Source organism: Scyliorhinus canicula, chromosome 11 (assembly GCF_902713615.1).
Source record: "Scyliorhinus canicula chromosome 11, sScyCan1.1, whole genome shotgun sequence".
NCBI lineage: Eukaryota > Metazoa > Chordata > Chondrichthyes > Carcharhiniformes > Scyliorhinidae > Scyliorhinus > Scyliorhinus canicula.
In genome coordinates this window covers 141,124,749-141,138,159 of record NC_052156.1, presented here as the reverse complement: position 1 = coordinate 141,138,159, position 13,411 = coordinate 141,124,749, and the positions used below count along the sequence as shown (strand labels likewise).

Here is a 13,411-nt window from a genome sequence, read left to right as displayed (position 1 = left end):
CTTGGTGTCGAGATGAGGCCGTTGAATCTCGCGAGAGGCTTCTCGCAAGATTAGTAATGCTCAAAGCGTCTTGTGAGATTTACGATCTGGATCTCACCCTCGCTGGGCGAGATCCAGATCTGCATATTTAAATGAGCCATAAGCCAGGTTCGCCTGGGACTCAATGGCCGTGCCTGGGAGACCTCACCAGGGCGCGTTAAGTACTGGTCCACACAAATGTGGACTGTAACAGTACCTAGGGAGGAGGGGTTCACTCAGGCCAATGGAGACCCCGGGTAGTTGGTGACAAGGCAGGGTGGCACCCGGCTCTCCCTTTAGCACCTGGGCACCTTGGCAGTGCCAGGCTATCAGGGGGGGCCTCAAAATCGGGGGTGGCCTGAAAAGGGTGGAGGGAGGTGGAGGGAATTGATTGGGGCAGCCTTCCAAAATGGCAGCCCGATCAACCTTTCCTGCTGGCGAGCTGAAGTCCCTCTAAAACAGGGGTGGGCAAACTACGGCCCGCGGGCCGCATGCGGCCCGCCAAAGGTATTTCTGCGGCCCACCTTTTTTTTTTGTTTTTATTTTTTTTTTAAGGTTAATGGGGGGGGGGGGCTGTTGGGTTACTTACTGGTATAGGGTGGATACGTTGACTTGAGTAGGGTGATCATTGCTCGGCACAACGTCGAGGGCCGAAGGGCCTGTTCTGTGCTGTACTGTTCTATGTTCTATATGAGGCGCCCAGAATCATAACCGGGTGAAGTAATTATTTTACTTAATATACTATGCGGCCCTTTGTGAATTGTGAATTTCTGAATGTAAAGTTTGCCCACCCCTGCTCTAAAACATGATCTCAGTGGAGTGAATCTCCCTGTTGCCAAAAAAAGGCAAGTGTCTTTGAATAGTGGGATGTTTCATGGCACTGCAGCTGCCTAGAAATACCCCACTAAATGTGCCATTCATCAGACCTTAACTCAAGTCCCCTAAATTGCACCCATTGTCTTTGTTCTTCAATAAACATGTTTTGCATCAAAACCATTTCTTTATTTAAAAATGATAGACGGATTACAATCTATGGTCACTTAATAAACATTCTGAATTTAGTAGGCATTAGGTCCTTAGTATCGACTCTTAAATGAACTTACTTACCAAGGATGAATTCCTGGATAAGATCAAAAGTGCCCGAAGCAGGCAAATCACACATCCAGTGAATAATCTGTTGGGAGGGGGGGAATTTGTTTTTAAAATTTGGAGACAAGACAAATTTTCCTAGTTTTACTTTTATATCTTCTCTATAAAGATGTAAACTATCTTCTCTCATTATAATGAATGTCCTCACTTTACTTTTGTAACCAATGTATTCATCTTTCTTTGAGGAGTCTTATTGATTTGAAACATTCCCCACTGCAAAACTTCAGCCTGAAGGATGATAATTTCTTTTGTTGAACAAAAGTCAAGTATTTCCAATGCATTTGCAAAAAACGAGAGTTTGAGCTGTGAAATCTCAGGAGTGTCTGGGAACAGGAGGGAGGGAAGGGAACTAGTAGTAGGGTCTGAGGCTGAAGCATGATTTGAAAACTTTTGCCTTGAACACCATGTCAAGGAGGAGTGGGTTGAACCATATTTATAAGTTTTCAATTTTGTGTATGTTTATTGTAAGTGTTATTTTTAGGGTTCTATAGGGGCCTGTGAAGACAACCTTTTTTCCGAGTAACCAAGAGGCCCTGGATGGTGGCTACATAAAAAGTTTCTTGGTAGAATGTAGAATGTAGAAAATTGAAATTATAAAAAGACTGCATGGTTATAACGTATTCTGAGATTCTTACAAAAATAGAAAATAGTTTGTTTTTTTTAAATCACAGAACAATGCAACGCAGGAGACCATTCAGCCCCATTGAGTGATACCAGCCCTATGGAAGCAGCTTTAAGGCTGAGATCTTCTTGACGTCAGAGTGACTTCCGGCTGAGTGCCAAGTCTTGCAGGTCATCGGAGCTGGAGACTCCCATGCTTCAATGATGGGACTGCAGGCAGGAAATGTCACACCGGCGGCCCAGACAATTCCCCGCTGTAAGGTGTCTACTGGCTTCGGCCTTCAACCAATTCGATATTTGATAACACTCCAAAGGATACTTCCATTTTGAGGCACTCTCACACCTCCCTTGCTGCCCCCTCTTTCCCAGTGGGGCTCCTAACCTACCAAAGGTGTAGGTGCTCAGGTTGAGCCAGCATCCTCAGGAACCCACCTGCCATCTCTAGTTGGATCGTGCTCCAGGATGTGGCCTCTTCAGAAAGAAAAATATATTTTTTATGGGATGTGAGCATCACTAGTATGACCAACATTTGTTACCAGTTTCTAACTCAGGGTGGCACGGTGGCAAGCACTGGGTGCCTCACAATGCCAGAGACCTGGGTTTGATTCCAGCCTTGGGTGACTGAGTGGAGTTTGCATGTTCTCCCCGTGTCTGCATGGGTTTCCTCCGGGTGCTCCTGTTTCCTCCCACAGTCCAAAGATGTGCATGTTAGGTCGATTGGCCATGCTAAATTGACAATTACCCTAAAGTCTTAAGTGTCCAGGGATGTGTAGGTCAGATGGGGTTATGGGGATAGGGAGAGGGAGTGAACCCTAGGTAGGGTGATCTTTCAGAGGTGGGTGCTGACTGGATGGGCCGAATGGCCTCCTTCTGCACGGTTGGGTTCTATGGTAACTGTTCTTTAACTGGGCAGTTAGGAGTCTGGAATTACATGTAGGCCAGGCTGGGTAAGGATGGGTATTAGTGAACTAGATGGGAGCTTTATATTTCAGATTTATTTATATAATTTAAATTCCACGAGGTGCTGTAGTGGGATTTGAACCCACGTCCCAGAGGATTCACTTGGACATCTGCATTCCTAGCCCTGTGACATTACCACTATGCCACCATCTCCCTGATGCCTTCTGGAGGATCCACCTGAAGAACTGACTTTACACAAAGTTTGAGTTAGGGCCTGAATAATGGTCCCTGTGCCCTCACTTAAAACTAATGCCGCAAGATTCCTCCACCCTGTGGCTGCAGCAGCTCTTTCAAACAGAAATCCAGTTTGTCCCACTTCCCATTACTTCCCTATATCCCCTTTAGAAATAAGAACAGGCAATGTTGGAAATGCTCAACAGATCAGAAAACATCTATGGAGTGGCGACCTCTTGTCAGAACTGGATGACACTGGGAATGTAACAGGTTTCACGCAATTGTAGAGGCTGGGAAAATTAACAAAAGGGATAATATTGCAGAGCAAAAGAAGATGGTAATGGGACAAGTAAAACAAAAAGATTGTTCCAGAAAGATATGAATAGGAATTGGCAAATCATCACCAGTAGCTGCCATTTGAAAAGAGCTGTAGGCAGATGATCACCTGAAATGCCTGAACTCATTGTATTCAGGAGGCTAAGTGTCTGAACGAAAGCTGAAATCCTGTTCGTCGACTCTAGGTTGAGCTTCATTCGAACAGTGTAGGAGGCCAAGATCAGGGTGAGAGTGAGGAGTTAACTTAAAATGACAGGAGACTGTAAGCTCAAGGTCATGTCTGCAAACTTTCAGCAAAGCAATCACCCACACTTTTTGTTGGAGCAGAAACCTCGTTGAGGACAAAAGGATAACATATCAAAGCATCTGTATGAAGGATGGCCTCGTCGGAACAGATTCAACAGCAATGGAAAAACTGGAAGAATGAAACAGAGTCCTCACAAAAAATGGGGTGGAATTAAGCGTAGTAAGGGTAGCTTTAGTTAGCACTTTAAGGACCTCCTCAACCAAGACACAGCCTTCGACGCAAGTGTCCTCGGCACCATCCCGCAACCCGCCACCATTTCAGCGCAACCCCAGCTCGCCATGAAGTTGAAAAAGCCATCAGACAGTTTTAAAACAACAAGGCCTCTGGCGCAGATGTAATACGGCAGAGATGCACTCTTGACAAGAATCCACAACCTCATCCCCTTGTCTGGAAGGAAGAGAGCATGCCAGGTGACATCAGAGATGCCTTAATTGTGACCATCTTCCAGAAAGGAGACAGGCCGACTGCGAAAGGGAAAGGTAATCACAAGAATCCTCCTCAATAGCCTCCTCCCAGTGGCTGAAGAGCTCTTCCCCGAGTTTCACTGTGGCTTCCGCCCATCAAGAGGCTCAATGGACATGATTCTCAGCACATGACAAATCCAGGAAAAGTCAGGGAGCAGCATCAACCTCTGTGCATGGCCTTCTTCGATCTCGCAAAGGCCTTCAACTCTGTCAACCATGAGGGATTGTGGAACATCCTCCTCAAATTCAGCTGTTCGTAGAAACTCTTCACCATTCTCCGTCTGCGCTATGACGACGTGCAAGCCGTGATCCTCGCCAACGGAACCACCACAGACCCAATACGTGTGCAAACTGAGGTCAAACAGGGTTGCGTCATTGCACCAATGCTCTTCTCCATCTTCCTAGCAACACACTCCATCCCATCACTCTGAAGCTCCCACCTGGAGTGGAGCTAACCTATTGGACAAACGGGAAACTGTCCTACTGCCTATGCCTTCAGGCCATAACCTAAACGACCCCAACTTCTCTCATTGTGCTGCAGTACGCAGACGATGCCTGTGCGTGCGCACGCTCAGAGGCCGAGCTACAAACGTCGATGCATTCACCGAGGCAAATGAGAGAATGGGCCTCAAACTAAACATCCGGAAAACAAAGTTTCTCCAACAGCCTACTCCTGCCATACAAAACAACCCCCGACCATTCAGATCCCCAGTGAGTCCCTGGACAATATGGGCCATTTCCCATACCTTTGGAGACTCCCCTTGAACAGACATCGATGATGAAATCCAGCATCGGCTCCAATGCACCAGTGCAGTCGCAGTCTTCGGATGCCTGAGGAACAGAATGTTCGAAGACCAAGACCTCAAATCCAGCACCAAGCTCATGATCTACAGAGTAGCCGTGGTCCCCACACTCCAGAATGTATCAGAAACATGGACAAGGTACAGGAGACACCCCAAATCCCTGGAGAGATATCATCAACGTTGCCTCCTCAATATCCTGCAAATCCACTGGCAGGATAGATGCACCAACATGAGCGTCCTTTCCCAGGTCAATATACCCAGGATATCCCAGCTTGACCAGCTGCGATGGGTGGGCCACATTGTCACATGCCCGATTCAAGACTCACAACCAAGGGCTCTACTCTGAGCTCCACAACAGCAAGCAAGCAATCACTAGCCCGGCAGAGGACACTCTGAAAGCCTCCCTAAATAAATGCAACATCCCCATCAATACGTGGGAATCTCTTGCCTTAGAACACACAAACTGGAGAACCAGCATCCACGAAGGCGTCGATCACCTCAAGCGCCGTAGGGTGGAGCACACGGAGGCCAAACGTAAACAGCGGAAGCAGAAGGCAGAATCCAGAGCATCCCACCCACCTTATCAAATTCCACCTGCCAAACCTGTGCCAGAGTCTGCGGATCCAGGATTGGACTAGTCACCGCAGAACTCACCTCCCAGGAGTGGAAGCAAGTTATCCTCAACCCTGAGGGACTGCCCAAAAAGGAGAAAGAAGAAGTTAGTAGGCATCTATGGATTTGGTCGATAGCCTATCCCCAAGGGAACCAAAGCCAGAGCGCCCTGGATGACATATGACAGAGGTCAACTTGAAAATGTGAAATATAAAGAGTAGAGAGGTGAAAAAGGAAAATAACGGGCATAAAGGCATTATAAGAACAGATTGGTGGCTCACGTAAAAGGTCTTCTATAGGCAGGTTAACAGTAAAAGGATTGATGGAGGAACGGTGGTCTATTAGAAACCAAAATGGAGATCCATTACTGCAGATAAAAAGCACATGAGTAACTAAATGAATACTTTGTCAAGGAGGACTTTGTCAAAAGTCTGGTGAATGAGGTTATCAAGTGGATAAAAATAAAGCATGTCAGACTAATCTAGAGATTACAATCATTGTGGTTAGGCTCTTTAATTCCCTCCCTAGCTCCTTAAACTTTGATTGTAGGGCTCTCAACTCACTCCCCAAAAATGTTCTGCACTCTCGGTGATGTCTATTATCACCGTGGATGAGATCCCAACAGTTGCTATGATACTGGACAAAAACCCCAATATTTTATTTCATTTGTAAGACTGTGAGGAGAAGATACTTCTCTCCAGGAGTGATTCCATCCACAAATAGGGATATGGTGCAAACTTTATTACTAACACAGAATGAATATCTTTAACATCATAAATAGTTCACAATTACCAGTTAAGTAATGCTTAACAATAAAATGAAACACTAACTCCTAACTTTTATCTCCACTCAAGGAAAACCCATGTCAGGTCAAAATCCATGTTTAAATACAGCTAGCTGACACAGGGTTACCTGCTGGATAAAGGTCCTTTAAAAGACTAAGTGGACAAAGACATAAATCTGGTCAGGAAACTGCCGGAAGATTTTGGTCTGTCTCAGACGACTGTTTAACCTACTAGTCTTTGGCAAAAAGCTCCTGTCCTGTTCACAGGCAAATCTTTAGCTGTTTTGAAAGATACTGCTGGTGTGTTCACAACCTAATCTTGAAATGAACTCAAAACTGAACATCAACACCTGACTGCTTCAGCCCCTGGCTCCTCCTATTAGCTACATCACCTTACTACGGGCAAAGACAACGGCACGATTCAATGGAAACATTTCCAGGTCCAGTTTCTGCCACGTTTCGACAGGTGTTTCGTGACGGCGAGATTGCACCATATATTCCATGGCACTTAGTGTCAAAAATGAGCCCCCGCGAGAGTCTCGCCAATACTGACTGTCTCGGCATTTTATTCACCCGATACGCACGTCGGTGCCAACAAGGGGGGCTGCTTTTAAGTGCTCCCTCACCACTCACTCCCAGTCAACACACAAACATTGCAAAGCGCAAACCTGCTCCTCGCTTTAAGGATGTCGACCTCACAAGCCTTCTTGACGCTATGGATGAGAGGTGGGCCGGGTCACCCTGTTCTCCCAAGGGGGTTGGAGGACCATCAGCAGGATCAGCAGTGCTACCTGGGAGGTAGTGGCAGCAGCTGTCAGTGGGGGCAGCATGCCCGGGGGACCGCTGTCCAATGTGAAAGAAGATCAATGAGCTGCATGGCTGAGTTACCACCTCTCCCCTGGCATCAGTTCCGCCTACCACCCTTCAAATTCCCAAACCTCCCCCCACACCCCCTCACCCCAAATTCACAAGCTGATACCTCACACCATCCACACATCCGATCTTCGTGATTGTTTCTCAGAACCTCATGGCATCCACCAGCACAACCCCTTTTATGTCCAGGGTGGTACCCACACATGCCACCTGCTATAGACCCCCCCTGAGGTTCAAATACCTAATTACTATTCTGTTCCTACATATTTGTTGGAGGCCTCTGTCAGTCCTTTGCCATATGGTGCTAGGACCAGGGCTGCACTCCTTCACCCTCAGTGTTGTTCAATGCTGAATATCAGCTTGAGATTGCCATACCCCCAGAGGATTCCTACACTGGCCGCCTCTTCCTAACTTTCCGGTTGGCCACTCACTTGCTGTTCTGAACTCCACTTGGCTGTGGAATGACTTTCTCCTTCTTGTACATCACAGCACACACGTCATAAACCAGACCTTTGCTCAAAAATAACTTTTGGGCTAAAAGCTAAGGAAGGCGGTCATTAGTTTGTGAACAACAAATACAACTGCAGTTTCCAAAGAATATCCAATAATGTTATTAAACAGAGCAGCAGCTTATATTTTGTCTCAAACATACCAAGTTGAACAATAAGGTGTATATTGGATTATATATCAACACTTTAATCCAGTACCTGTGCTTCTGCTTCTGAATCGCTCTGGAGATACAACACTGCGCAGTGCATTGCTGCAAGTTGATGACAGTCCAGTTTACTGTCACGCATGAACAACAGCAACGTCTGAGGGTTGAGGTCAGCTTTATACATTTTCCCCAACTGACAGTCCAGCACCAAGTCAGACAATGACAACATGTATCGTTGGTGATTCCATGGCTTCACTTTGGCATCTTTCCCTAATAAACACATAGCATTATGCGTATTTAATGAATTCATTAAAGAAACATAAAAACAAAAGAGTGCCCTTCAGTTGCTCTGCCAATTACTTCCTTTGTTCTAGATCCCTTGATGGCCTTGACTAATAAAAAACTATCAAACCAGATTCTCTGGATCATATACCCCATAAAATCTTTTTGACCTTTTAAATATCTCGATCAGATCACCACTGAAATGTTAACAAAGCATGAAATTGAATCCTACTTTACATAATTAAACACCATAAATACATCATTTGCTGCAAAATATGTTTTCATCATGAGGTCAACTGAAACTCATAAATGATTCTATTCAGTCGCTTCCTCATGTAAACAACAGCCACATTTAACGGTAAGACAAGCCTTATCTTCTATATCCATTGTAGCTTATTATACTGGATATCATTTATTTTGAGCTAATCCAGTTGGGAAAAACAAGGCCACCAACATTTAGAAAGGATGCATTTGGCAAACAGTACTTTAATGAACACCACATGAATAGCAGTTTAACTTCACTGCTTCAGCAAACACAAAACACGCTTTAAAAAACCTGTTTGATGTAAGTAAATACCAAAATCATTGGTACAATCTCTGAAAGCCAGCAATGCAAGAAATGCTCAACATCACAATCAACCTGGGGTCTATAGAGCAACACAATAAAACAACGTGCCAGGTTCAATTGCTATTAACCTGCCCTCAACAATCTGGGTGTAACCAATGTCCCCAGATAATTTCCTCCCTCCTCCCTCTGTGCCCACCCGCCCATCATCACCAAACCATCATCAGCTCAGACAGCAGGAAGGTATTCTGAGACTTCAGGCAAAAAGCTAGCCTGTTAATCGCCAGGAGGCCCTGCATGAGCAGCTCAAGGGAGACATGGGGCAGGATTTTCTGCTTCCCCCGTGCCCCGGCATGTTTGCCGGCGGCTTGCCACTGGCCACCGGCAGGATCTTCCAGTCCTGCCAATGTGTAGCGTTTTGTGTGGCTCGTCCATCCCACCAGGGAACCTGCTGCGGGGGGGGGGGGTGTTCGGGGGGGTCATCTTCAGTAGGACTGGAAGATCCTGCATGCGGGAAGGGCTGGAAAATCCCACCCTTTATCTGAACCAAGTAATGCCCATGATTCTCTACATAGCACCGTTCAAAATCCGACCAGCCAATAATACACTGATCCAAAGTCAACTTACCTAACAAAGTTAACTTTTTTTTTTAAGTTCAAAGGTTGTTACTGGGGATACTTAGATTGTATTAAAAATTCTTACCTGACAAGAATAAACTATGGCAAGCCAAATTAGGATGCTGTGTATTAATGAGGTGTAAAAAATATCCAGGCATGTAAACAGCTACATAATAATAACCTGTAAAGAAAACAAATTAACTACAATAATTTTACACGGTTATTTCAATTTAAACTATGTACTGAGTTAAATAATTCAGTGTCCAATTACTAAATTACAGTGTACCTGACTTACAACTACTATGGTTTGTCCAGACCATTGTGAAGCCAGATTTAAAATAATTTTCCAAAACCAAACAAATGAAAAGCATATTTTCTTGACCTAATGGACACGAACATCAATATTTCTGGTCATTTGGAATTTTGGATTTTATTACAGGTAATCCAACTGACATACCTCGTTTTGATTGCAGCTGCAATAACTATACTCTCTATGCTCATGAAATGGTAAATTCTACTTCTGGAGTTGGATCTCTTAACAGCAATGTTTCACGAGGGGTTTGCAGTTTGCACATGTTTCCACATCAGATTTTATTTGGATGACTGATCAAAATCACCAGATGCATTATAAGGGTGCATTTTAAAGGCATTAAGCTACAGAACAGCTTTAATTTATTTGTGTTCAGACCCAATGACTCCCGAGGGGCATGTCCCTTATTTATCTCTGCTGCTGTCCAGGCATCTTTAATGGGATCATTATCCATGGTAGATAAGAGTAGGTATTATCAATTGGAAACTGTCACTGATGATATTCTTCCCTGAAGTGGTCAGAGAAGGCAGAATTGCAAGACAACTGCATCATGACAGCTTCCAGCATACTTGGTGTTGACATATAAGGGGCGGGATTCTCTCAGTCCGGGGCCGGAGAATCGCCGCGACTGGCGCATCTTTGGTGAAGTACTCTTGCACACATCTTCTCTGGATGCCTTTATATGATCAGTGCTGCCGGCATATTCTAAACCAGAAAAGTAATAACTGATGGACTGCATCGTACTAAAAATAGCCTGAGACTCCTCTCCTCCATCACATGCAGATGTTCCTCCTCCACAATAATAGCACACCAGAATATGCCTGTAGCGAGTTACATTCCCAACCCTAAAAATCCCTGACTCTGGGTAGGATGTACGGTGAAAGACTGCTTGCGGTCTGACGCTGTCATAAGTACTGGGCAGAAGTCCAGGTGTGTCTAGGTAACAGAAACAGAAAATCCCATCAGTGGGTGTTTTCCAGCTCCAGAATATTTCTAGACACAAACTCCTCATTTTTGCCCATTTCAGACAATCCTGGCAACAGCTCTCTCCTGTAATTCTTGGTCTAAGCGATCCTGAATACATGGTGTCTGTAAAAGCAAGATATTCTCTCTAATTATAAGTAAATTAGGTTGTTTGCGACTCAGCAGGTGGACTGTGAGACGGGTAAAATTGTGAGGGAATTAGTACTGGCGGGATAGAGAAAGTGTAATATCCCGCACGTGACCTACGGGGTGGGAATGCTGGTCTTCCCCGTGCTCCTGGAGGAGTACTAGCTCCCCCGCTAGGGGCGGGGTATCTCAATTACCCAGAAAATATAAGGTCGGCCAATAAGGCATCGACCGCAGGAACCCAGCAGGGGTCACCGGGAAGTGTATATATTTTATTTATAAATACTCGGTGTGGACTCCCCGTGTCCTTATGAAAGAAAGAGATGTAATTTTGCATTAGAAAATGGCAGAAATGGCTCCTGCCTTATTTTCCTGCCACTAAAAACTTTACTTGGCCCAATTTAGACATCAGGAATATTAGGAATGACAAGGAAATGCAGCCCTTGTATGTCAAAACAAGTTTCACTCTTTACAGGTTGCCTGATCTACACAAAATACCATCAGCTTACCGATGTTAATGAAGGTTGGTTCACTTATACAGTCACATCCGGATGCTTCCAAAGAAACTGTATATGTTTTTTTCCAACCTGCAGAAGAAGTAAACTTATTAAAATAGGAGTGGTATAGTGTGGAACTGGTAAGGGTCACCTTGAATGGTCCACTGATCGTAATCTCTCTTCATACTAGACTCATACATAAACGTAAATCAAAATGTATCAATTTGCAAGTGAAGACTGCTATGTATTTCATAACACATCAAATCATGCTCTTCGCAAGAAAGCTTCACTTAGTTTGATACCAATCTTTTAAAGTAGAGAGTCAAAATACCCAAATGTTTGCAACATCAAGAGAATAGTCTAAATTTTACTTTTAAAAAAAAATCAACGGTCATCCAAGAAATGAATACTGCAGGTTCAAGTAACGATATATACTTTTTTTTTTATAAATGTTTTTATTCAGTTTTCATATTTTATATTGAACAAATTACAAATTGTTAGGAGAGAAAAAGAACAAAAAAAAAACAACAAACAAACACGCAAAAATTAACATACATATTTACAGGTAAGCATCTTCGTAGTAGTAACTGCGCCCGCCCCCCCCCCCCCCCTCAACATGTTTATTTAGTTTGGTTTTGGGCCTTAGCTAGCCATCGAACCCCCGTACCGAACCTGTAGCCCCCCCCCCCTCCCGCTACCTTCCCCCGACTATTCTTCCTCTTGTACATTGGCCACAAATAGGTCCCGGAACAGTTGCATGAATGGCTCCCACGTTCTGTGGAAGCCGTCGTCCGACCCTCGGATGGCAAATTTGATTTTCTCCATTTGGAGAGATTCCGAGAGGTCGGACAGCCAGTCCGCAGCTCTGGGCGGTGCTGCTGACCGCCAGCCAAACAGGATTCTACGGCGGGCGATCAGGGAGGCAAAGGCAAGGGCATCCGCCCTCCTCCCCAGGAATAGATCTGGCTGTTCTGAAACCCCGAAGACCGCCACTATCGGGCATGGCTCCACCCTCACTCCCACCACTTTGGACATTACCTCGAAGAAGGCTGTCCAGTACTCCACGAGTCTGGGGCAGGACCAGAACATGTGGGCGTGGTTGGCCGGGCCTCTTTGGCACCGTTCACATCTGTCTTCCACCTCCGGGAAGAACCTACTCATACGGGTTCTTGTTAAGTGGGCTCTATGTACCACTTTTAGTTGCGTCAGGCTGAGCCTTGCGCACGTGGAGGTGGAGTTGACCCTATGCAGTGCTTCGCTCCAGAGTCCCCACCCTATCTCCATCCCCAGGTCGTCCTCCCATTTCCTTCTTGTTGCGTCCAGTACGGTGTCGTCCCTATCTACCAGTCGGTCATACATGTCACTACAGTTCCCTTTCTCTAGGATACTTGCGTCCAGTAGGTCTTCCAGTAGTGTCTGTCGTGGCGGTTGTGGGTACGTCCTTGTCTCCTTTCGTAGGAAGTTTTTGAGCTGCAGGTACCGTAGCTCGTTCCCCCCAGCTAGCTGAAACTTCTCTGTCAGTTCGTCCAGTGTTGCGATCCTGTCGTCCGTGTATAGGTCCCTGACTGTCAGTGTCCCCCCGTCCTGCCTCCACCTTTTGAAGGTGGCGTCAGTCAGTGCTGGTGTGAACCTATGGTTGTTGCAGATGGGAGCCCTGTTCGACATTTTGGTCAGGCCAAGTTGCTGCCGCAGTTGGTTCCAGGATTGGAGGGTGGCTGTCACCACTGGGCTGCTGGAGTGTTTTTTGGGTGGGGATGGGAGTGCTGCCGTGGCGAGGGCCCGGAGGGAGGTTCCCATGCAGGAGGCCTCCTCCGCACGCACCCACTCAGCCTCTGGCTCCTGGATCCATCCCCTTACTCGCTCGGCTGTTGCTGCCCAGTGGTAGGATTGTAGATTCGGGAGGGCTAGCCCTCCCCTGGTTTTTGTTTTTTGTAAGACCTTCTTTGGGATCCTAGCATTTTTACCCCCCCATACGAACGCCATGATGAGTTTGTCCAGCGCTTTGAAAAAGGCCTTGGGGATGTAGATCGGAATGGATCTAAACAGGAAGAGGAACCTGGGCAGTACGTTCATTTTGATCGTCTGAACTCTCCCCGCGAGGGAGAGCGGGAGTGTGTTCCATCTTTGCAGGTCCTTTTTAACTTCCTCCGTCAGGCTGGTGAGGTTCCATTTGTGGATCCCTTTCCAGTCATGGGCTATTTGGATCCCCAGGTAGCGGAATTTATGTCGGGCTTGATTGAACGGCAGCCCCTTTAGTGCTGCCCCCCCCCCCCC

At 45.9% G+C, this 13,411-nt stretch overlaps 1 protein-coding gene across 2 annotated transcripts in view; it reads right to left on the bottom strand.

Moving 5' to 3' along the window:
* Nucleotides 1-13,411, bottom strand: part of LOC119973431 (gamma-secretase activating protein) — a 102,999-nt gene that overhangs the window by 46,291 nt on the left and 43,297 nt on the right. For both annotated transcript variants that reach the window (XM_038811546.1, XM_038811547.1), the window contains exons 14-17: nt 11,150-11,227; nt 9,306-9,401; nt 7,809-8,026; nt 1,126-1,192 (exon numbers count right to left, since the gene is read on the bottom strand). In XM_038811546.1, coding sequence (XP_038667474.1) covers nt 1,126-1,192; nt 7,809-8,026; nt 9,306-9,401; nt 11,150-11,227 — 459 coding nt within the window. The remainder of the gene's footprint in view (nt 1-1,125; nt 1,193-7,808; nt 8,027-9,305; nt 9,402-11,149; nt 11,228-13,411) is intronic.